Below are 22,163 nucleotides of genomic sequence, written 5' to 3'. Positions count from 1 at the left end.
GAATATTGTCACTTTGGGTCACTTTCTCTGACAACATCCTCGCCTTCCCTCTGAGGATTTGTCCTTTCTCGTGTTCAGTTATGTGTCCCTCTCCTCATATGGTGCGTTTCTGCAAAGTCTGGAATGGGCGAAGGGTGCTCAGCGCCTCATGGTAGCAGCCAGCAAGACAAGGCCCTTTGCTGAGATCTCTGTGCACACATGTTTAGTGGGGTGAAGCCAGTCTCCAAAGAGGCATCTTACTCTGAGACTCCCAGCAGCAGCAGTTTCTGACCAGGCCAGACTAATTTTCTGCCCTGTATAAAGGTGAAGCATTGAGGACGGTGAACTATTGCTTTGAGCAGAAACTGTTCAGTAATTTACTCTATGTGCCATCTCCTAAGTCACATGGTATTGTTTCCGCTCCTTGATCGGATGACTCACAAAGCGCTTTCAAGATGGCCATATGAGTGCTCCTGGTGCAGATACAACTTTGCACCTGCATTCAAGGGAGACTCTTGTAGCTGCTCCTGGACCTTGAGAGTGGCCTTTTCTCACCCCTGCAATCAGAATGGACCAGGAGGGGAGAGGAGGTCTTTAAAATTGTCCCCTTGCTGGGCCTGATCCCCAGTGCTGATGACAGTCCTCTGCAATGGGAGTAGAGGGTTCTCAGCACGCCACAAAATAGGGTGACTTTGATACTAGTGCTGCTCCTGGGTCCTGAGACTGGCAAGGCAGAGGGAGAAGTTTTGGTACCTCACAGTGAGCAGCATACTAACTGTAAGTTAGCTTTTAGCTTCAACTTTTGCAGCCGCTTTGTCCTTGGAGCAACTCTGTGGGCCTCGTAGCACATCCCCTTCCCACAGCTGTCACCACTCGTGGTGTTATGACTCATCCAGCCTGTGTTTTGTTGGGCTTGACGTCTAGGGATGAGCGGTTAAAAATATTTGCACCGCCAAACAAGATAGCCTGTGCGTATCTTCACAAAGAGCACAGCCTGAAGGAAATCTGTTGTATTTTATTATGTATTCCCGCTACTAATTAACTGTTGTAATGCCTGGGACCCCACCCTCATTTAGCTAGGCAATGTACACACATGCAACAAAGAGAGAGTCCCTGCCCCAAACAGATTACAGTCTAAGAATAAGACAACAGGGGAGAGCACCCGATAAAGAGTGAGACAATTATAAGTCATTTGCAGTGTTGCTATAGCTGTGCTGGTCCCAGGATATGAAAGACACAAGGAAGCTAAGGTAATATCTTTTATTGGAGCAACTTCCCCCAGTGGAAGGTACAAGTTTTAAACTACAGAGAGTTTTTCAGATGTGGGGAAAGAAATCAGTGTCCGGGCTAAATAGAAGTTGGGACAGATAGATGAGCATAAAGAGGTGACATGTTGTCAGAAGTCACTTGAAATGAGGTGAGCAAAAAGAGGTCTGAAGTGGGCCATTAAGGGTTAGCAGGCAGGCATGTGTTACGGCTCATTGTAATGAGCCATGAAATCAGTGTCCCTGTTCACGCCATGGTTTCTAGTGTCTAGTAGCATTATGAATTTAAGCCCCGGCTCATCTTTTGAAGGTGTTGTGCAGGCTTCCTTTGAGGATGAGTATTGCAAGATCACATGGAGTGATCCCTTTGTGAAAAGGGTTTGCCCATGGGGGACAGAGTGTTTTTGGTTTTTTATCATTTTTCTGTGTGAATTTTCTGAGTGTAGGGATTGTCTGGTTTCACCCACAGAGTTGTTATTGGGACATTTGATGCCCTGGATGAGGTATGTCACATGTTGCGATAGGCATATGTAGGACCCCTGGATCTTGAAAGGTGTATTGTGGGAGTGTTGATCATTGTAGCAGTGAGATTTCTGCAGGTTTGAGTCTGTTGTTCTAGCAGGGTCTGGTGCTGCTTTGAGTTGGTGGATCCTGATCTGATGAGAGCCTGGTGAGGTTGGGGGGTTGTCTGAAGGGCAGAAGAAGGGGTTCAGGAAAGCTTTCTTTCAGGATGTGGTCCTCATCAAATAGGGGTTGTAACTGTTTGATGATACCCCACATGGGTTCCAATGTGTGATGGTAGGTGACAACTAAGAATGTGTCGTCAGTGGGTTTTTTTCCCTGTACTGAAGCAGGTTCTCCTGGGGTATCTGGATGGTCCTTTCTATGATGCAATCTACTTCTCTGGTGGAGCGTCCTTGTTTAATGAAGGCAGTTTTAAGTGTGTTTAGATGAGTATCCCACATTTTCTCTTTGGAGCAAATTCTGTGGTATGAATACCAGGCTGTAGATAACAGATTTTTTGGTGTGTCTGGTATGATTGCTAGGGGCAGCAATGGAGAAAACACTGTGGGGCCTGTAGGAAACTTTAACAAATGGCTTCTAATGCTCAGTGCTTACGGGGCTCTTTTTATCTGTAGATCTCAAAGCACTTTACAGAGGAGGGGATCACTATTATCCACATTTTATAAATAGGGAAACTGAAGCAGGGGCACCAGAATGGGGGGGAACGGGGGGGCAGGGGCCAGGGTCCTCCCGCTTTTTACTGGCAATAAGGGCCAGCAATGGGGGAGGGGTGGAGAGGAACGAAGGGGGGGGTGGGGTCTTGAGGGGAAGAAGTGGCATGGGAGCAAGGCCTCAGGGGAAAAGGTGGCTCAGGGGCAGGGCCTTGAGGGGGATGGGTGGGTGCGAGGGTGGGGGCAGGGTCCTAAGTTCCCTCTAAGCTGTGCAGCCATGCAGCAGCCTATCAAGGGCCATGCAGGTGCTCAGGGCTGTGGCGGGGAGAGGTGAGGAGAGACGCTCCCCCACAGCCCGGGAGCTGCTGTGGCCAGGGAGAGGTGCCTCTCCCCCGGCCCCAGCCCCAAACCTGCTGTGGCAGGGAGAGGCAAAAAGAGATGCTCTCCCCCAGCCCTGAACCTTGCACGGCGGGGAGAGGTGCCTCTCCCCGACCCCAGCCCCAGATGGACCTGTCGCGGTGGGGGGAGGTGCCCTGCTCCAGCCCCGGGCTGCTGCAGGGAGAGAGGGCTGGGGGAGTCCTCTCTCCCTGTCACAGCCCCAGAGCAGCCTGCACCCCAAATCCCTCATCCCAGGTCCCACCCCAGAGCACGGACCCCTGGCCAGAGCCCTCACCCCCCTACACTCCAACCCTCTGCCCTCGCTCTGAGACCTCTCCCACACTTATGTGCCTGCTGGGTTGGGACTTCAGAGCAATAAAATGACACGTGCTGCTTCTTCAGGTGTGTGTTTTGCAGGCTGTTGAACTGAATGTGGATAAATCAGATACTCGTTCAAATTCACAGTCAGGCATTTGTAGGTCATTTTTTAAGGTCAATGATAGATATGAACTAAAGACCACCACATTGTCCAACCTCAGCTAGGTTGTCCTAAAGGGCCAGGCTCTGATAACTGCTCCCATTGAGTAGCAGGGGAGGCAAGCGCCCATCACCATAGTGTCTGACCACGTCACAGTCTTTCATGTATTCATCCTTGCAGCACCCCTGGGAGGGACAGCAACATTATGCCTAGTATACCGTTGGGAACCTGAGGCTCAGAAAGCCAGATTTACAAAGCATTTAGGCACCTCACTAAGGAAGAAAGTGGGGATTTACAACTAACTCCTGTTGACTTACATAGGCACTTTTTGTAAGCCCCACTAGGTTCCTAAATACCTTAGTAAATCCAGCCCCTGCCCAAGGTCTGTGACAAAGCAAGGGACTTGAACCGGGCTCACCAAAGTCCCGGGCTATCGCCGCAATCACTGGACCATCCTTTCTCCACTATCTTCCCCTGCAAGTTGCCCCATTGATTACAGCAGGGCTACTTGTTGAGTACCTTCTACTCGGTGTGAGTAGGGATATCAGAACATAGCTCAGAGCTGTAACAAATTCATGGATTCAAGAAAATACACCTTTCCCTAGAAGAACTGAAATTTCAGAAAACAACTCTCCCGCTGCTAAACAAGTGAGTATTGCAATTACTGGAAGGGGAATCACCTTCTAAATACTTTCCTCGATCAAATATTTTATAGAAAATTCACTCCTCCGCCAACATATTTCAGATTCCAAACAAATGAGAACAAAGAGCCGATTCCCAGTGCCTGCAGCCATCTTGCACTTTAATTATTTCCTTTAGTTCTGCTGCTGATAAAGGTCATGTACCTAAAATGGTTAAACGGGAAGAAGGAAAAAAATGACACTTAGGACATCCTGTCCATTTTGTCCAGATGTGTCTCATGCAATACAAATTAGGGGGCGCAGAATCGAATCACTTACAAGGAATTTAATGAAATCGGCATGCAGGCCTCTGTTTTGTATCAATCGCCATTTTGCTTATGCAATGGTAAATATTATATTTGTAATGATCTTGGATGAATCAGAAAACAATATTCCAGACACTGAGATGTTTGAACTACAGGAAAAGATGCAACAGATAGAAAAAAGATCCCTATTCATCAGAATGTGTTATTTTTTTCTCTTCCTCCACCCCCTGCTTTTGTTTGTCCTTTATCAAAATGATAAATTAAACTTCTAAGTTAATTAACAACTACTGATGAACTGCTTTTTTTAAAAGTTTCTTGAGATTCAAGTGAATTTTTATTTAATATGCCTTTCTTGAATTTAACACTAGTGTTTTTCTTCTGGATATAGGCCAAAAGTTTCAGTTTTGAATGCCTAGCTTTATTCACCCAGAAACAATTTTGGTCCAGTGCTCAGGGTACTAGCTTGCAATTCAGGAGACCTGACTTCAATTCCCTGTCTTGTCACAGACTTCTTGTATGAGTCACATAGGCCATGTCTACACTACAATAGCACAGCTGTGGCGCTGTATTGTAGATGCGTCCTACATTGACGGAAGGGGTTTTCCCGTGTATGTAGGTAATCCAGCTTTCTGAGAGGCAGTCGCTAGGTCAACAGAAAAATTCTTCCATCCACTTAGCTGCATCTACAGTGGGGGGTTAGGCTGATCTTTTTCTATCCTTCACTTTGAGAGAGGGGAGGTTCTGATTTCCTAGTCATGATACACATAGTGGCGGTTTCTTTCTACCCCCTTAGCCTCTTTCCCAGACACCATTTTTGCATTCGGAGCAAGTAATGCTTCCCAAGTACCTAAGAACATCACCAATTTCCAAGGGGGTTCCTCTTGATTTATATTGGCATGAGTGAGAGGAGAATCAGAACTTATGTGCTTTGAGTTGGACACACATTTCAGGATAGATGGTTTTCATCTTATGTGCCAGGTCAGCTATTCTTCTGGCTGCTGCTCCCCACTGCCCCTTCTCCGAGCCTGAATTCCCCTCATTCAGCCCTGTACAGAGGCGGTCGCTGCTGAGGGGACCAGATCTCTTTGTTAGCTGGGCTGCATGGGAGAAAGGCCGATCCTCTGATATTACAGCTTGCCATGATGGGTGAGACTCCAACACCCGGGATCCTCGAGAGGATGGTGCCATTAGCACTCACACTGGCCAAAGTGCCCCTGGCCCCACGAGGAGGAGAGATCTGCTAACGTGGGCATGGAGAAGACCAGCTTGGTCACAGAGAAGGACTTCTAGATATTGACATTGGGACTGATCCTTTCCTGTTGGCTCCGTTTTTTATGCTGAGTGCTGTAGCCTCTCTTATCTCCTGTGACAGCATGGTCAGGGGAAGGAAGAGAGAATGGGGGAAGAGAAAGAACTTCAGAATAATAGAGCCAGCAGGTATCCAGGCTTAGAAACCAGGGCTCAGGGTGAAGCAAGGATAACAAATGAAACCCTATTGCTATGGAGGGGGAATGTCTGTCCTGCTGGGAGACATTCTAGGCCGAATCCTTGGAACTCGGGGAAAAGGGGAACATTAATAGCGATGCTTCCATGTATATATAACAATAACCCAGACTACTGCTTCTCCCCAGCCAGAGCTGCCCTGGCCTAATGAGACTCAGAGATCTCCCTAATGCTCTGTCAGAAGGATGCACGGGACCACAAGGCCTAGTTCCCGGGCCCTGGCACCGTGCGTATTCCACTTCAAAGCCCTTTCTCAGGCTCAGTCTCTCCCGGACAGCTGTGAACGGACAGAGATTGGCTAAAAGAGGCGGGACGGTGAGACCTGGGGTTCAGGAAAATGATTTCCTCTGGCAAGGAGCAGACATGCCGTGAGGCGCCACTTTAAGCTTCTGCCAGGAGAGGTTAAAAAATAATCCAAGGAGCTTGTTCGCGGCTCCCTCTCTGATTTTCAAACCGATGCCTTCCCCCCCCACCTTCCCTCCTTCCCCCTGCTGCTCACTCTTCACACATTGAAACCTATTTTGGGCCCGCTGATGAATCCCAGATGCCTGAGGGAAGCAACAGAAGCGATGTACGTTCCATTCGCTGCTTTCTTGGCAGCCCCCCGGATCCTCCGGGAGCCAGTGGAGGGGTGGGGGGAGAGGACAATGAGGTGGCACTACGAAGAGCAGGCTCTTGTTTGTAATTGCTCACGGGCTGGCGGGTACAGAGGATGAACCCACCTGGCCCTGGAGGCAGTGTGTACATTGGCATGGGGCCGTGCAGTGCCTCCGAGGGGTTGCACCAACCTGGAAGAGGGAGGAGGCAGATGGCGGGAGGGAGGTGTTTGTCGGGAACTGCGGACAAAGAAGACATCGGGGGACAGCCCTGGGAGCTGAGTCTACCAGCTCCCGAGCAGCCTACGCTGGCTCCCAGCCAGTCTAATGTACACACATAAGGACGCAGAGAGAGCCCAGCTGCTCAAACCTTGGGCTGTTCGGAGTGGAGAGGATGGGCTGAATCCTGATCTCGCCCCCCCTCCCCCCCGTGTAAATCTGGAGCAATTTCACTGAAATCAATGGAGTTACAGACTGATGGAGGTGCCCCGCTGCAAGTGACAGCAGACTCTCACCTCTCATGCAGGGATTAAGTAACTCAGCAGAGATTTTTAGGATGTAGGTTCCTGCACACACACACACACACACACACACACACACACACACACACACACACACACACACACACACACACACACACACACACACACACACACTCCTCCGGCCCCAGGCTTCTGCCTCTGTTACCAAGCGGTGTATGGGTTCACTAGCCTATCGTAACAGAGCCTTCGCCCCTCCTCAGCTTGGAGTGGGACCCCCTGTGCACACAGCAAGTGGACTCAGAGCTCAGCAAAAACTTCCCTTTCACTCACAGCATTTCAGATCCATGCCCCGGGGGTTCTGCCCCAGGCAAAAGGATACCTGTTCCCAGCACAGAGCAAAGCTGCCCTTTCTATGCAGGGCTGGGGCAGCCTCAGCAAATTTGGGGAGTGTGTGTGAGACTCTTAAACAACCACAGCAAAGACACATGGACTCCCCCCTCCCCAGCTCTTTTCCTACTGGGGAATGGAGAGGGAGTCGAGGTTTTAGCTCCAGGTGGCCAATTCAACCACAACCCCTTTTATTTCAGTTGTGATTAATTTGTCCCGTGGCTTTAATCCCATCAGATTTGAGGGTCTCCTGTACCCCTTTCCTGGGGTCCAGGAAAGAGGGTTGGCCCCAGAACCACTCCACTCTCCAACAGGGGATGAAGAAGACATCCCTGTAGGATGCAACTGTAACCCACACACCTTCTGTGTGTAGTGTTCTGTCCCATCTAGTGGCACCAAATCCACTTAGAGAGAGTTAAATGAGTCTGCTCTTCAGCCTTAGCTAAGAGCCAGTTGGCTTTTAGCTCACGTGGTAGAGGCTCATGCACTAAGCTCCAGAGGCCCCATGTTTGATCCCGCCCACCGACGACCGGGGTCTGTCGGCATTAAACAATAACCTAGGATCGGTACATTGGAGACCCAGAAGCCCTAGGGCTCAGCACCGCCCCCCAGCAGGAACATTGGGAGCACTGATTTAATTTCTCATTGTGAAGCCCAGCTGGATTCTCTGGGCCAAGTGCTGCCCTTGATTCCCCCTGTGAAAACTCAGGGGAATCACGGGGGTGGCCAAGGGCAGAATTATTCAATTTGTGTGGACGTGCAGGGGCAGAGTGCAGCTGTTTCATTCATGAAAGCCATTGGAAAGCTGCTGCCACTGAATGGGCTCTGGAGGAAGGAAAACCTGTCTGCTGGGGGCTTTGTACAGACGGGAGACGGGCTTTGCAAATATCAGATTGCAAGCTGTGTGGGGCAGGAAAAATCTTTCACGTTGTGTGCATCGAGTGCCCCGCACAAGGGGGCCATTAGCCACAGCAGTAATAATGACTATGACAAATTCAGCCCCCCCACTCTGCTAGGTGGATGAGTATTTACTGACAGGCCCCTGTTATAGCTGGGAAAGCTCCCAGAACATGGGTGGCAGATGGGCCACGCACCCCTGCCCCCACTGAATTACCGGGAGATGCAGATGCTCAGGACTAACGAAACCTCATGCCATTGCAAGCCAGGAGGTCACACAGAGAGTATGTGGCACAACTGGGAATAGATCCGAGCTCTCTTGCCTCACTGGGCTTTGCTCTAGCCCCATGGTCAGGGGCTCTCAACCTTTCCAGACTACCATACCCCCTTCAGGAGTCTTATTTGTCTTGCGTACCCCCAAGTTTCACCTCACTTAAAAATGACTTGCTTATAAAATCAGACATAAATATACAAAAGTGTCACAGCTCACTATTACTGACAAATTGCTGACTTTCTCATTTTTACCATGTAATTATAAAATAAATCAATGGGAATATAAATATTGTACTTACATTTCAGTGCATAGTATATAGAGCAGTATAAACAAGGCATTGTCTGTATGGAAGTTTAGTTTTTACTGACTTTGCTAGTGCTTTTTATGTAGCCTGTTGTAAAACTAGGCAAATATCTAGAGGAGCTGATGTGCCCCCTGGAAGACCTCTGCATACCCCCAGGGGTATGTGTACCCCCCGTTGAGAACCACTGCCCTAGGCCACTTTACCTCTCACTGAAATTCACGTGGCTTCTCTCTCTTTCCCTCTCCTTCTCTCCCAACTGCACTGTGCAGGTTTTTTGTCAAATTCCCATCTGCCAAGCAGTACTTCAGTCAGTTCAAGCACATGGAGGACCCCCTGGAGATGGAGAGGACCCCGCAGCTGCGCAAGCATGCCCGGCGGGTCATGGGCGCTGTTAACACCGTAGTGGAGAACATCAACGACTCCGAAAAGGTCTCGTCTGTTCTGGCCCTGGTAGGCAAGGCCCACGCCCTCAAGCACAAAGTGGAGCCTGTCTACTTCAAGGTAAAGGACTGGAGCGAAAGTCTCGGACACTAGATGGAAAGGGAAGGAGGGCATAAGGCCCACACTGATAAACGGGTGCTGGCAAGAGATGGTGGGGATGCACTGGTTTATTCTAGCCTCCAGGATGCTGGCCAGTCCTATGGATTTTTACATCAGGAGTAGTCAGCTTCCTGGGTATCCTGAAGGGGGTGCTATACCAGATAGGGTCTGCTGGCACTGGGAAGAGAGGCTGGAGTCGGTGCTACAAGTCAGCAAGTTCCCTCCCTGCTCATCTCCTCTCCTTACTCACTCAGCTGGGAGTTTTCTTTCGCTCCCGTTAGTAGCCAAGGGGCAGGTGGCACTGACAGGCAGCGAGAGAGCGAGGGAAGGGGTGAGGACTTCACAGGCTGCACCCCAGAAGCATCTCCATGCCCAAGAAACTCTATTGTAAGGCAGGTGCTTGCCAACAGTAGGGGCCTATTTTGGTGCTTCTGGAGGTGGGGGAGTGCAGGGGAGGGCTGTTACAGTGCCAGGGGGTGTGTCAAGTGAGTGGAAGGGGCTATGGGGCTGCATGCCAATGAGATGAAGAAGAGGGGAAAAGAGTTGGGATCCTCATTTGAGGGTTATCTCCTTTGCTGGGAATTGACCTGCCTTCAGATGGAAATGGTCAAAGGGTTAGCAGACAGAGCAATCAGCTGGCTAGTGTAAGTGCAGCCTCCGAGCACCTCCGCATCCTCCGCTGAAATGCAGCTCGCAGGAAACGACCATGCTCCTGCCAAGATGGGGGGAGAATTGCTTTCCAGCTTCCTCCAGGCACCATCCCCCCGCCCCGTGCCACACGGCGCCAATACCCAGTTCTGCTCTCACAGGCAGCACGGGTCCGCGGGATGGTTTTTAAGATGAACCTCAGGGGAAAAACCCCCGCCTCTGAGCCCATGAGGTCGGATTGAAAAGGGCTGTGGCCTACAGCCCTGGGAGCCTCGCCGCCATGGGCCACCTCCCCCAGCCATGGGCATCAGAACCCATCAGTGGAAGAGACGTTGGGTTTTCATTGTGAAACTGGGAGGGGTGGATTGTGGAAGAGAGAAAGCAGACAAGGGGCTAGCTCTGGACCAGGTCACCTACAGCTGTTTTATTTGCCATGGCAGTGGGGTACCGAGCTGCCCCAGCCCATGGAAGCCTGCCTTTCCCCCACAAGGAAGACGCAGGGAACTCCTTCTCCCACAGCTTCTGATGGAGGTAAAGGATTTCCTCCCACTACCAATTGCTAGCACTCCAGTGGGGGAATGGGATAAAGACCCTGGGAAGTAGGGGAAAGCCGCTCTGCCCCTGCACGGCCAAGCGTGTCAGAAAGCAGTACTGCAGAGCAAAGATGAGGCGACTCAGGGCAGGCAACTCCTACTGTGTCCGTGGGCAGCCGGCCAACGTTCTCCTCTGCCGCACCTGGAGAAGCAGAAAGGAGAGGAAGTTGCCGAGCGCCTAGAGAGTGCACCTGTCCAGAGCTCCACAGCTGTGCCGTTAGAGCAGAGGTGTGGGAGACAGGACACCGGGGTTCTGTCCCTGGCCGACTTGTGGCGTGACCTCAGGCAAAACACATAGGCCAAACTTCTCAAAAGTGGCCCCTCCTTCTGGGCACCTGTGGGCGGGCAGCGCGAGATGCCTGGGGCCTCAGTACTGATTTTCAGTAGCGCTGACTCAGGAAGGCAGTGGGAGCTGTGGGCGGTTAACACCTCTGAAAAGCAAACACTATAGGACAGATTTCAAAGTGCCTAGTACCCAGCAACTCCCACCGTGACGCTTGTGACCTGATTTTCCAACCAGCTCCATACCTGCCGTACAGAGCTCTTTGGAAAGATCTGCCTTGGTCTCTAGTTGGGAACCCAAAAAGTGGGGCCCCTAAAATGAGCGGGCTCAAGACAATGTAGCTCACAACCTGCCTGGGGTTCAGTTTCCTCTCGGCACAGTGGGGCTAATAACACGGCTTTACATCTCCTGGAGCCTAATGAGCGTCTGTCAATCTCTCAGAGCAATGGCTGGGGGTAATGCAAAGCAGAGTAAAGTATCCCTATGGACCTGCTCAGCAAGATGGCAGAAGCCCCCTGAACTCAGCCACAGTGTTGCTTTGGAAAAGGGGCTGCCCCAGTGGCCCCTGACCACCTCCCCTTGTTTCCCGGAGAATCTAAGAAACCTTTCCTGTCTCCCTCTCCCCCAGTTCTTCACCGGTGTCATGCTGGAGGTCATCGCTGAAGAATATGCCAACGACTTCACCCCAGAGGTGCAGAGAGCCTGGACCAAGATGAAGAGCCTCATCTACACCCACGTGACTGCCGCGTACAAGGAGGTGGGCTGGGTGCAGTATCCAAACTCCACCATGTGAGCGGACACAGGGGCAGGGAGGGGCGGGGAGGGACGTGCATCAAGACTTCACTTTGGTCTCCCCTCAAGAGCCTCACAAGCTGAGCAGCCTGGTAGGGTTAGCTCTGTAATGGCAGAGGACAAATTTGATCTCCCTGTGGCAAAAAAAGTGGGTTGGGAGTGGCAGAGGGTGGGAATGGGGAATCATTTCGCTCGGTGGCCCAGTCTTGTTCCAGAGGCCAGTAAATTATTGACCTCCCCAAACCCAGAGCCTGGCTTTGATTTGATCCCTGAGAACTGCATTGGCTCAAATTCTGCGGTGAGCCAGAGACACACTGCCCGAATTTACTGAAGAATTAAAAGCCCATCCTAACCCACTACAGTCTGCAGTGCCCCCCGCCATCCTGGGCTCCATACCCATGGGGTTTGTGATTTATCAGGGTCATGTCCTGCTCTCCTGTCTGGTTTGCAAAGGAAACACGTAACTGTTGCATTTTTTAAAGAAAAAGAACCCAGCTGGATAGACTCCAGCCCGGAATTCGTGTGGGATGCAGAGAACCTCCCACTAAACTATAAATCTCTGGTACAGGAGCAGCCCACCCCCTCGCCCATTCTCACCCCATCCCGAGGCAGCAGAATTTCATTGGCACAGAAACGCTTCTCCACGGCTGTCTGTTGCCCGTAGTCCTGGGGGCTCAGCCCACCTGCAAGGTGTGCTGCTGCATTTTCAGAAGCAGTTCCGGCACCACAGAGCATGTCATGGGATGCCATTTATAGGGCTTGTAGCACAGCCTCGTGGGTAGAGAGTATGCCTCCCGAGGCAAGGGGGAGGGGAGGAAATTAGCACAGGATCGGGGCCCTGCTCTCAGAGAAGTGGCAGCAGCAAGAGAACAGGCAGTAGGCAGCGGATTGCTGCTGGCCAGGGAAACGCAGGCTCCGGGGAAAAGGGGAGGCACTGCGGAACCAGGCTGTCTCCCTTCAACTCCCTCAGTCATCCCATAGGAGGTGTGAGAAGCTGGGACAGGCCCCTGAATTGACTTAGCCAGTAGGTTCTACTCACAGTGGCCATGACCCAGGGAGCTCGCAACTGGCATGTGTGCGTCTGCAGGAAGAATGGGGGGTTTAGTGCACCTAAGCCCTGGCTACTCTTAGCACCCTCTGGTTGGGGGAAGGGGAATTATGCAATGAGCAGGAAAGGGGTGAAAAGATGAACTGAACATATTAAGGGTCAAATCCTGAGTGTGATGAAAAGTCTCTACTCACTGGAAAAAAAGCTTTGCTCCTTGAAGCATACATTTGCCCTCAGAGTGAAACTGGGTTCCTCCATATAAAGTGCCTGATAAAAATCACTGCATGAAAGACACTGATTCCGTCCTCGTCAGTATCATGAGCACCTGATAAATCCCCACATTAATTTATAACAAATGACTCTCCAGCATCCCCCTCTGGGAGAGACACATAGTTTAGCACAGCAGTTCTCAAACTTTAGCAACCTGAGGACCCCCCATTTTGATTTAAACATTTTCATGGACCCCCAAGCTTCCCGCTCAGACCCAGGCCCTGCCCCTACTCCACCCCTACCTCCAAGGCCCCCCCACCTCTTCCCACCCCAACTCTGCCCCTCCTCTTCCCCACTTCTTTCCACCCCCTCCCCCATGTGTACCCCGTCCCCGCTCCTCCCCCTCCCTCTGAGCACCTCCTGCACACCACTGAACAGCTGTTCTGCAGCATGCAGGAGGCACTGGGAGGGAGGGGGAGGCATTGATCAGCGGGGCTGGCAGCCCTGGACATGACTCACAGACCCCCAGGGGTCCAGTGACCCCAGTTTGAGAAACCCTGGTCTAGCAGCAGGAGCTCCTTCTGCAGCCTTGGACAAGTCCCTTACCTTCTCTGTCTCAGTTTCCCCACTTGTCAAAAGGGATAGTAATACCCCCCATCCCAATGCACAGGGGTGTTGGAGGGATTAATCAGTGCATGTCTGTAAAGCAGTCTGGTGATGAAAAGCCAATCTGCTCAAATAACTCTCAGAGAAGCTTGGCATGTTTTTCATCCAATAATTATTTCCAAGTAGATGTCTCCCGGATACATCCAGCTCGAGTGGTAAGTGCTACTGCTCAAAGCAAGGGGCAGGGCTCTTTTCCTCGGAGGCTCCCATCTGCAGCAGACTACCCACAAACCTCAGATGTAGTCTGCACCTGGGGAGAGACCTGTTCTTATTCTGCTCGGCATGAGTGTCTCCAGTTATATTCCTCCCAGACATTCTCTGAGGAGCCGACAATGGTCAGTTCCTTGGGAGTGAGGCTGGGACTCTCCCGTTATCAGCCACATAAGAGGACCAAAAGCGTGGGGCTGGGCTGAGTGTGCTCCTTGTACCATGAGTACCAGTCCTACCCCCTCCGCAGTAGCTCCCTCTTTCCAGCCGGTCCTAAGAAAGTGGCTGTTCTCACTAGGGCAACTCTGTTATACGATCTGTGCTGGCAGCGAGCCCAGGAGCTTTCCCCATGGGCTAAATCGATAGTTACACCAGGGATGGATTTGGCCCCATGCAGCCTCTATACCAGGGGGCTGCTCTGAGCAGGTCTGGAGCCAAATGACAGTTTTAAGTAGTAACTGAAGTGATGTCACTTCCCCAAAACTGCACCCAGTTTGTGAATTAACTTTCCTTACACCTCCCCTCATTTTGTCACTCCTCCAGCTCCTCCATTTGCCCCCGCCCCGCCCCGGCGTCTTTCTCCCTTTCATCTCCCTGTATGATTTACAGGATAAGTAATGTAGTTGGGCCAATAAGAGATATTACTTCACCCACCTTGTCTCTCTAACATCCTGGGACTCACATGGCTACAACAACACTGCATACAGAGTACCACAGAGTCTGCTACCACATGGGACTTCCCTTGAAAATGCCCTACCGGTTATGTGGTGCTCACCCAGCTCAGTACATTGTTCTGCCTTTGTAAATAGCCTGCTGCTACATCATACTTCTATCGTAACTACCTGCCCTTGGATGGTACTTACTCCACACACGTTCTGCCTTGTTTGTCCCAGGCAGACCAGCTAGTAGACAAGCGAGTCAGAGAGCAAGAGTCCTATTGAGATTGGAAGCTCTTTGGGGCAGGGACTGTCTTCTCCTGGACTGAGTACTGTTGATGCGTAATTCACAATACTGAGTAATAAAGAGCTGCTGGTGCATGTTATAGGCCATGAAACTCAATGATGAAGTTTGACCAAACAGGCATTTATCGTTCTCTCACCATTTTCCACCAATGAAGAAGAGAGTAATTCTGCTGTGAGTTAAATCCTTCCCCTTGTGCATTGGCGGTGGCCGGGTCCCTTTCTGTGAGCGTGGCTGGTAGAGCACAAGTCTCTTCGCCTCTCACAGGGAGGAGCAGGGTGGAAAGGAGCAGAATGTTTTGTACGTGGGCCCTTGTTTATTGCGTTTCTCTGTAACCTTCCCCACAGGTTTGGAATTCCTTGGGAGACAGAGGGCTGGGGCAGGGGGGTCATGTATGGAGGAAGCTGGGGGCCACATTTCCCTGTCGCGCACAGTTCTCTAAGCTGCTCGTCTGGACTTGGGTCCTTCAAAGTTCTGAGCCCTCTAGCCCCAATCTGGCAGAGCATTTGAGCACCTGATTCACTTTAAGCACGAGTGGGCCTGATCCAGATGTCAGCGGGTCTGGAGTGCTCAGCATCTTGCAGGATTGAGCCCTTGGTGCCTCTCTTCTTTCTCAGCATCCCACAGCTATGAAATGGCAAATTCCAATAAGATTCCTAGTGAATCTAACCTCAGCTGAGCTGATCAGACACTAAACCCTTCTTAGGCTCTGGGGCAGGGCCCGGCCCTCCGTTCCTGTCTTCTTGTACCAATGGCTGTAACACCTCCGGTTTACAGACACCATCATGTCATTGTGTTACCCACAACCACCACCCTTCACCGTCTGTGCAGCAGCTCTGCTAGCAGACACATCCAAACCCCATCCTCTTCTGCCAGAAGGAAGCAATCTCTCCGCGCAGACCTCTCCCTTTACCCTGGGCCTACCCACCTTTCCCATTCTCTCTCATTCCCCCTTTGCCCTTCCTCCCCATGTGCCTTTCTACTCTTCCGGCTAATGGGTTAACTAGCTCTTTAGCACCCCGCAGCTCAGACTGATCTAGTAACTAGCCCCAGCTTCCCTGAACCAGGCCCTTCTCCGGGGAAACTAATTGAGCGTACAGTGACCAGAGTGCTGGTTCAGCTGTTGGCTCTCAGCACTGTCAGACCCGTCTGATCCCAGTGCCATAAAGTTCTAGGTACTATGGCTTGGATTTAGTCATGGGCTATGCCGAGATTTCGTAAAAGCCTATGGAGATGTCCTGGGATTGACACATCAGACCCATGGCTCCACTTGCTGAATGTTCCCCCCTGGCATTTTGAGCCAGTGTTTTCATTATGTGCAGTTTCTGAAGAGTCCAAGTGAAAACTGTGGGGATCAGAAAGAGGGTCTCTGCAGATTTTTGGCGTTATCCCCAACCCCAAGTTCATCTCCTTTCCTTGTCTAAAGAAGAGGGGGAATTTCTTATGCATGGGGAGAATGGTAGCAAAAAATTCCGATCCCAGATTTTGATCAGAATTGCCAATAAAAAAAAAAACATTCTCTTATCACCCACAGATAGGTCTCTTTCGGCCTTCTCTCTCACTCGCGAAGAACCTGCACTGTCTCCTTGAGCCAACCTGAGACTAACCCAGGGTCCTTTAAAACATATATAAATGTAGTGCTGGTGGAAGGTACTGGACAGACAGTCCTGGAGACTGAAGTCCTCTGCTGTATTTATCTATTGCAAAAGGACAGCATGGGGAGCAGCAATGCAAACTTCCCTGCACCATGCTACCAGAGCACCACCTTGACCTTGACTTGGAGGGACCGTCTTGAGCAGAGAGGCCAGTTCAGCCTCCTTCCTAGTCTCTCTGCTGAGAGCATCAGTTCAAGAGTTTAAGGCCAGAAGAGAGCATCAGATCATCTAGTCTGACCTCCAGTATATCACAGGCCACTACATTTCCCCCAGGTACACCTGCACTGAACCCAATAACTTGTGTTTGGCTAAAGCATCTCTTCCAGAAAGGCAGCCAGTGTTAATCTGAAGACATCAAGAGCTGGCAAATCCCCCAGTCCTCTTGGGAGCAAAGATGGCTCAGGGTATTCTAGGGCATGGAGCCCTTTACCTCAAAGTCAACGGTTGAAATCCCCACCAGCTTGGTGGAGACAGAGAGAATTTTTTAAAGGCACAAAGGGCATTTCAGCACCCAATCCTCATTAAAAGTCAGCGGGAACCAGACACCGATTTCCTATTGTGAACTTTGAAAATCTCCCCCAGAATTATTATCCTCTGATTGTTAGACAATGGCCTCTGTGGAATAGCTCAGTCTCAGCCCAGACTCTAGCAGACCGGTGTCCATGATGTCACAGTACCCACCACTGGTCTATCTTACCCCCAGCTGGCAGAAGAGAAACTCAGGAACAGAGGTCTGAGCCTGCTTAGGCTCTGTGCTGCTCTCCAAGCAGCGCACGGGGAGAGAGAACAGCTTTTTAGCTTCAGACATGACATGACTTAAGGGTAGCGAAAGGCCAATTTTTATATATATATAAAAAAATCCAAGCGGGTTGAAGAGAATTAAGCCGAATGAGGGAGTTTGTTCCAAGACCGAATGGAAGGCAAGCCTGTGATAAATACATTAACTCTCCCAGGGAATGATTTCTCCCCGGGTGGCAAGCAGCCAGACATTCCTGACTTCACTCACTAGCAGCCAGATTGATTTATTCTTTGAAATAGCTCAAAGGGTTTTTTTCTTCAGTGCATGAAATGCTCTGGCCTCTCTGTATTGGCTGCCCTAGGGCCAGGTTAGGGCATGTCTATTACGTACAGCACTGCAGCTGGACCAAAACAGCTTTGCTGCTGCCTGGTGAGGACACTCTGTGCCGATGGGAGAGCACTTTCTCGTTGGCGCTAAAAAGAAACAACCCACATCTGCGAGCGGCATAAGCTATGTCAGCGGGAGCAGCTCTCCCACCAACATAGCACGGGGCACACGAAAGCTTGGGTCGGTGTCGCTCAGGGGGGTGGAAGATTCACGCCGCTGAGTGACACAAGTTTTGCTGACATCGGTGTAGTGTAGATACAGCCTTAGTAAGAAGCCCAAAAAGCAACACGTGCACATTGCAGTCTTCCCAACCAAACACAGTGTCGGCAGCCTCTGCATTTGCACGACTCAGGAGACTTGAGAGTAAGAGGGACAGGGCTGCGAATGAGTCCCTCCACAGGGTTTTCATTAGGCACCTTCATGAGCACCCCTGCCTTTCCTGGCACTAATGGGGGTAAAGATATTAAATAGGATTCTCTACCTTGTTCACTAGCCAGGTGTGGGGTGCAGAAAGATCCCCATTCAAGGTCACCCCACTCTGATCCTACCAGATAGGAAATGGATCCTGCCAGGGATGTGTGCCATGCCCACTGAATTCTATTAAACAGAGCTGGTTGCTTTCTCCTCCCATCCTTTTCCCCTACAATCACCTTTCTCCCTCTCTGCTGCCTAAGACACTGAGAACCCCATAAGACTTCTAGGATCGCCCAGGAAAGGAATGCGAGCTGACACAATGTCCAGATGCGGAGAGAGCAGCCCCTGGGCCAAGGCCCAGTTAAAACAAGATAGAAATGGAAACATTATGAACAAATTTCTTTTCCCCCCCCTCTTTTTTGAGCCCTGGATTTTAGCCAGGGTTTGGGCTTATATAGATCATAGATCATTGCAGACTCTGGTGTAAACTAGCATTTGTGAAACATTATAAATCACCTGGCCTCTTTACACAGCCATTACTGTAGCACCCAATCATCCCCACTCTCCTGGATTAGCTTCATTCTGCCACATATGGCTCTGCTCACTGGCTGCAGCACTAATAGGGAACACCCAGCACAGGGGCCTTCAGACCTTTCAGGAAAGGTAGAGATTTGACAACCAGGAACACAGAATACAAATTTGTCCGGGAAAGGAACAAAGGATACTTTAAAAATCAAATAGCTAGAAGTAAGTCCACACCAGGCCACCAAATCTGATCCATCCCAGAGCACTGGAGAAGTTAGAGCCAGATCTCAAACTCAAAAGTGGACCATGTCAGGTCATTGGGGCGGAACCCCCAGGTGTGGGATGCTCTGGATTCATATCCCCTTCTAGAGCTGACCTTTGTGAATCAAACCCATGCCTAGAATGACAATAGCCCCATGAGTCATTTTGCTTGGTGCCTCTCTCATGGACAGTGCAGAGCTGCAACCACTCTGCTTTGCAGCTCTTTCCTCCAGAGCACAAAGGCAGAACGGATACGTTAAGAGATACCCTTCCAGACAGTGTGTGTCTAACCATTAATGGCCCTAGCAAAGGGTATTTCCTGGGGATAAATGACCAGTTGGATAGAAATAACCATCTGACCTGCCTACCTGTCTTTCCAGGTACTTGTCTGATCTCTGTCACTAGAGTATCTGAACCCCACATGGTCATAAATCCCCAGTGTGGAGGCTGTTATAAGATTAAAGGGTTTAAAAAAAACCCACAGGAACATGGATTTATAATTAGGGACAATGCAGGGTCACTTGGAACGTAATGGGCTTGATTTAGAGAATTAATACCCTGTATGTGCACAAACATCTCAACAGCTAAAATCTGAATGTCTATTCAGCTGCTAGCCATTTGTATGAACTTCAGGGACGTGTTCCACCTGTCAGCTAAGTTTGCAGCTGGGTCATTTCATAGCTAGGACCATATTAATTACAAATGGGGAAAGAAAGCTGTTAATTCATTGAGTTTATTCCCGTGGAAGGGCAAGGATAGGTATCTAACAGGTGATTTCAGATGTCGTCTACCTGGCCCCCAGGCGTGTAGTGTGGGTTAATGCATTAATTTTTGCAAAGCCCTTTGCAATCCTTGCCTGGAAGGTATTCTAGAAGCAGAAACCACAATCAATTAGCTCATGTTATCTAAGTGCTATGCAGACAGTGGACCAGATCCTCAGGTGATGTAAATCAGCATAGCTTCACATACTTCTACGGAGCAATGCTGATTTACAGCTGGCCCATTATGTGCTAGGTGTTGTTACAGTCTATGAGTAAGGTGAGTTAGTAAATATGTGTTTTCAATCATTGTCTCCTTGAGGGAATTACCCACCCCCATCAGACCTTTTCTCTCCATAAGACGTAATGGACCAAATTCCCCCTTGGTGTAATTGGGTGCAACTCCACTGACTTAAATCCAGTCACGGTCACTTACTCCAAGGCTAGATTTGGAGCTAGGACTTTGGTCCTGACACAACAGCCATTGAAATCAACAGAAAGACAGGTCAGTGGGAGTGAGCTTGGCTATGAAAGGCCCGGAGGATTGTGACTGTGGAGGTATGGAATTCATTGCAAAAGTCTGGCATGGGAGGTGCACAAAAGCCACAAGGTTCAAGCGCACAATCAGTCTGAGGGCTTCGGTTTCTTGATGGCCAACGGGAGACACCCAGGGCTGATTTTCAAAGGCGCTGAGCACCCACAACTCCAGCTGAAGTCAAGTTAGGTCTTCGTGTGGTTCAAGCTGTCCCCCACCAGGAAACTGTGACACCCAGAATTAGTGGACACTCAAAAATGTTGGTATTTTGTGTCCTGAGCAGATTGTCTGTAGCGTCTGGAACTCAGCGCAGCAATCACATTAGAAAGACACATCACAACTTGGCGTATTTTTTTTAAGATACATTTTTCTTAATAACATCCAGCTGTGCACAGCTGCTGTCCCTGGAGGATCCACCCAATAAGCCAAATCGCAGGCCACTCAAATACATGCAAACAAAAACGTTTATTTTTACCAGCGCTGTAGGAAGTAGAATGAATGGGGCCGTGCCAGAGAATAGACACAGATAAAGTCAACACCCCCTCTCCACCCCCAAAACAGAACAGGGCTTGCTTAGATCAGGAAAATCTCAGCAGAGAAGAGACAAAACCAAGTTGAACATTGGAAGGGAAATAATTCCTGAGCAAGACAGGAATGAGAAAGGCTGTGAGGGAGAGCAGAAGGGAAGAACTGGTCTTGGCTCTGAACGTGGTTTTCTCTTGCATGCACAAACATACGCGCACACACACAGCTGCTGCATGTTCCCGACAGCTCTGTTTCGTATCCCAAATGGTCTCCTTTCACCACCATCCAAAATTTTGAAATGGAGATTCTTGGAAACTGGACTTCATTTATCTCCAGCTCCATCTTCCCCTGCCCAGTGGATGTGCAGTACATTGCTTCTTGGCTTGTCTGCAAGCCGCCTGTTACGAAGGCATGTTCCAAAGCAAATGCAGGCTGAATATACTTCGGTTTGAATTAATGATGAAGTTGCCTAAGCCCACATAAGTAGGGGTAGCAGAATCTGGGCCTATGGCAAAGAGTATCTCACTCAGATTAGTCTATAGAAATCTGGGAGGCTACTTGCACAATAAGGTATTATTCATTGTAAGGGTAGCCAATTCAGGATCTTACGGCCTGCTCCAAACCCCACAGATGTCAACAGAGAGGATCCCATTGAACTTGGGATCAGGTCTCCTTTGCATTCCTCTGCTATCCCCCATCTGAGTCTTCCTGTCCCTTCACAACATGGCCATGTCTACCAGACCCAGGACACTACCTGTTCTTCTGGTTTACCGGGTCCATGGAGTCCTTCCCCTCCCATCAAAGTCTCACCGCTACCCTCTCTGCTCCAATAACTTCAGTTCACTAAATGCTCTTTAGTTCAACTTTAAAACCACTGATTGACATGCCAAGCTGTACCAGCGTTGCTGTGACAAGGGGAGCAGCTGCCTGGAAAGGATCCCTGCCTGTCACATAGCTGGGCATACAAGGAAGAAGCTGACTCCCAGAGGGGAAGGGTGTGTGCGCTTTTCCCATGGCTGGGGGCGGTAGGGAACCTTTAACCCTTTCCAGGCGACTGCCTCACTTTCTCAGAGGCCAAGGGTAAAAGTGAGAAAACACAGGGTATCAAGCACATGCCCAGCACATCGTTCACACTAGGTTTTGGGTTATATATCTATCCATTTCTGTTTCAATGGCAGGCTGCTCCATAGTGCAATACCACCTCAGCTGTCCCTTCCATCTCAGCGATACAGTTTTCTGCCCCACTTTTCAGTGGAAAGGCTTTGATAATCCTTTGAAGAACAGTTTCCCTCCTCTCCCTTCCTACACAGACAGACTAGAAAGGGCTTGTTTAGCCTCATCTCTCCTCTCACGTGGGTTGCACAGCTGTTACTCTCTGTGCTTGCACTTCTGCCTTGGGCCTTCCAGCTCCCACCTCTAGTGCAGCCCTGGGTCCGTATTTGGTAAGAGTCTGGTGCAGTTTGGCATGTTTTCCTGCTGGGGGGGTGGGGGGAGGTAGAGTCTTTCAGATGGAGGCTCTGTACAGGGGGGTGCAGCAGTCTAGGTTGTCTTTTTAACCTGTTCTCCCCAGTGGCTCCAGCAGAGTGGTTTGAGATTTGGGGCTGGTGATTTGGACGCTGTTCCAGGGTGGATGAGATTCAGGCTCCTCTGAAGTGACTTTGGCGCATTGAAAGTTTTTCCTTAGGACTCTTCCGTGGTGTAACCTTGACTCCATAGAGTGAGCGTGCCCTGACTAACAAAACCCAATACATGA

The 22,163-nt window shown here is 50.2% G+C and overlaps 1 protein-coding gene across 4 annotated transcripts in view; it reads left to right on the top strand.

Moving 5' to 3' along the window:
- CYGB (cytoglobin) overlaps positions 1–22,163 on the top strand; it is a 49,373-nt gene that overhangs the window by 13,535 nt on the left and 13,675 nt on the right. For 2 of the 4 annotated variants that reach the window (XM_073310506.1, XM_073310504.1), the window contains exons 2-3: positions 8,934–9,165; positions 11,357–11,485. In XM_073310506.1, the coding sequence (XP_073166607.1) occupies positions 8,934–9,165; positions 11,357–11,485 (361 nt within the window). Of the gene's footprint in view, positions 1–8,933; positions 9,166–11,356; positions 11,518–22,163 lie in introns of all 4 variants that reach the window. The other 2 variants (XM_073310505.1, XM_073310503.1) reach the window with 1 other exon arrangement.

This window comes from Lepidochelys kempii, chromosome 14 (assembly GCF_965140265.1).
Source record: "Lepidochelys kempii isolate rLepKem1 chromosome 14, rLepKem1.hap2, whole genome shotgun sequence".
NCBI lineage: Eukaryota > Metazoa > Chordata > Testudines > Cheloniidae > Lepidochelys > Lepidochelys kempii.
This window is presented reverse-complemented; position numbering and strand designations above follow the sequence as displayed.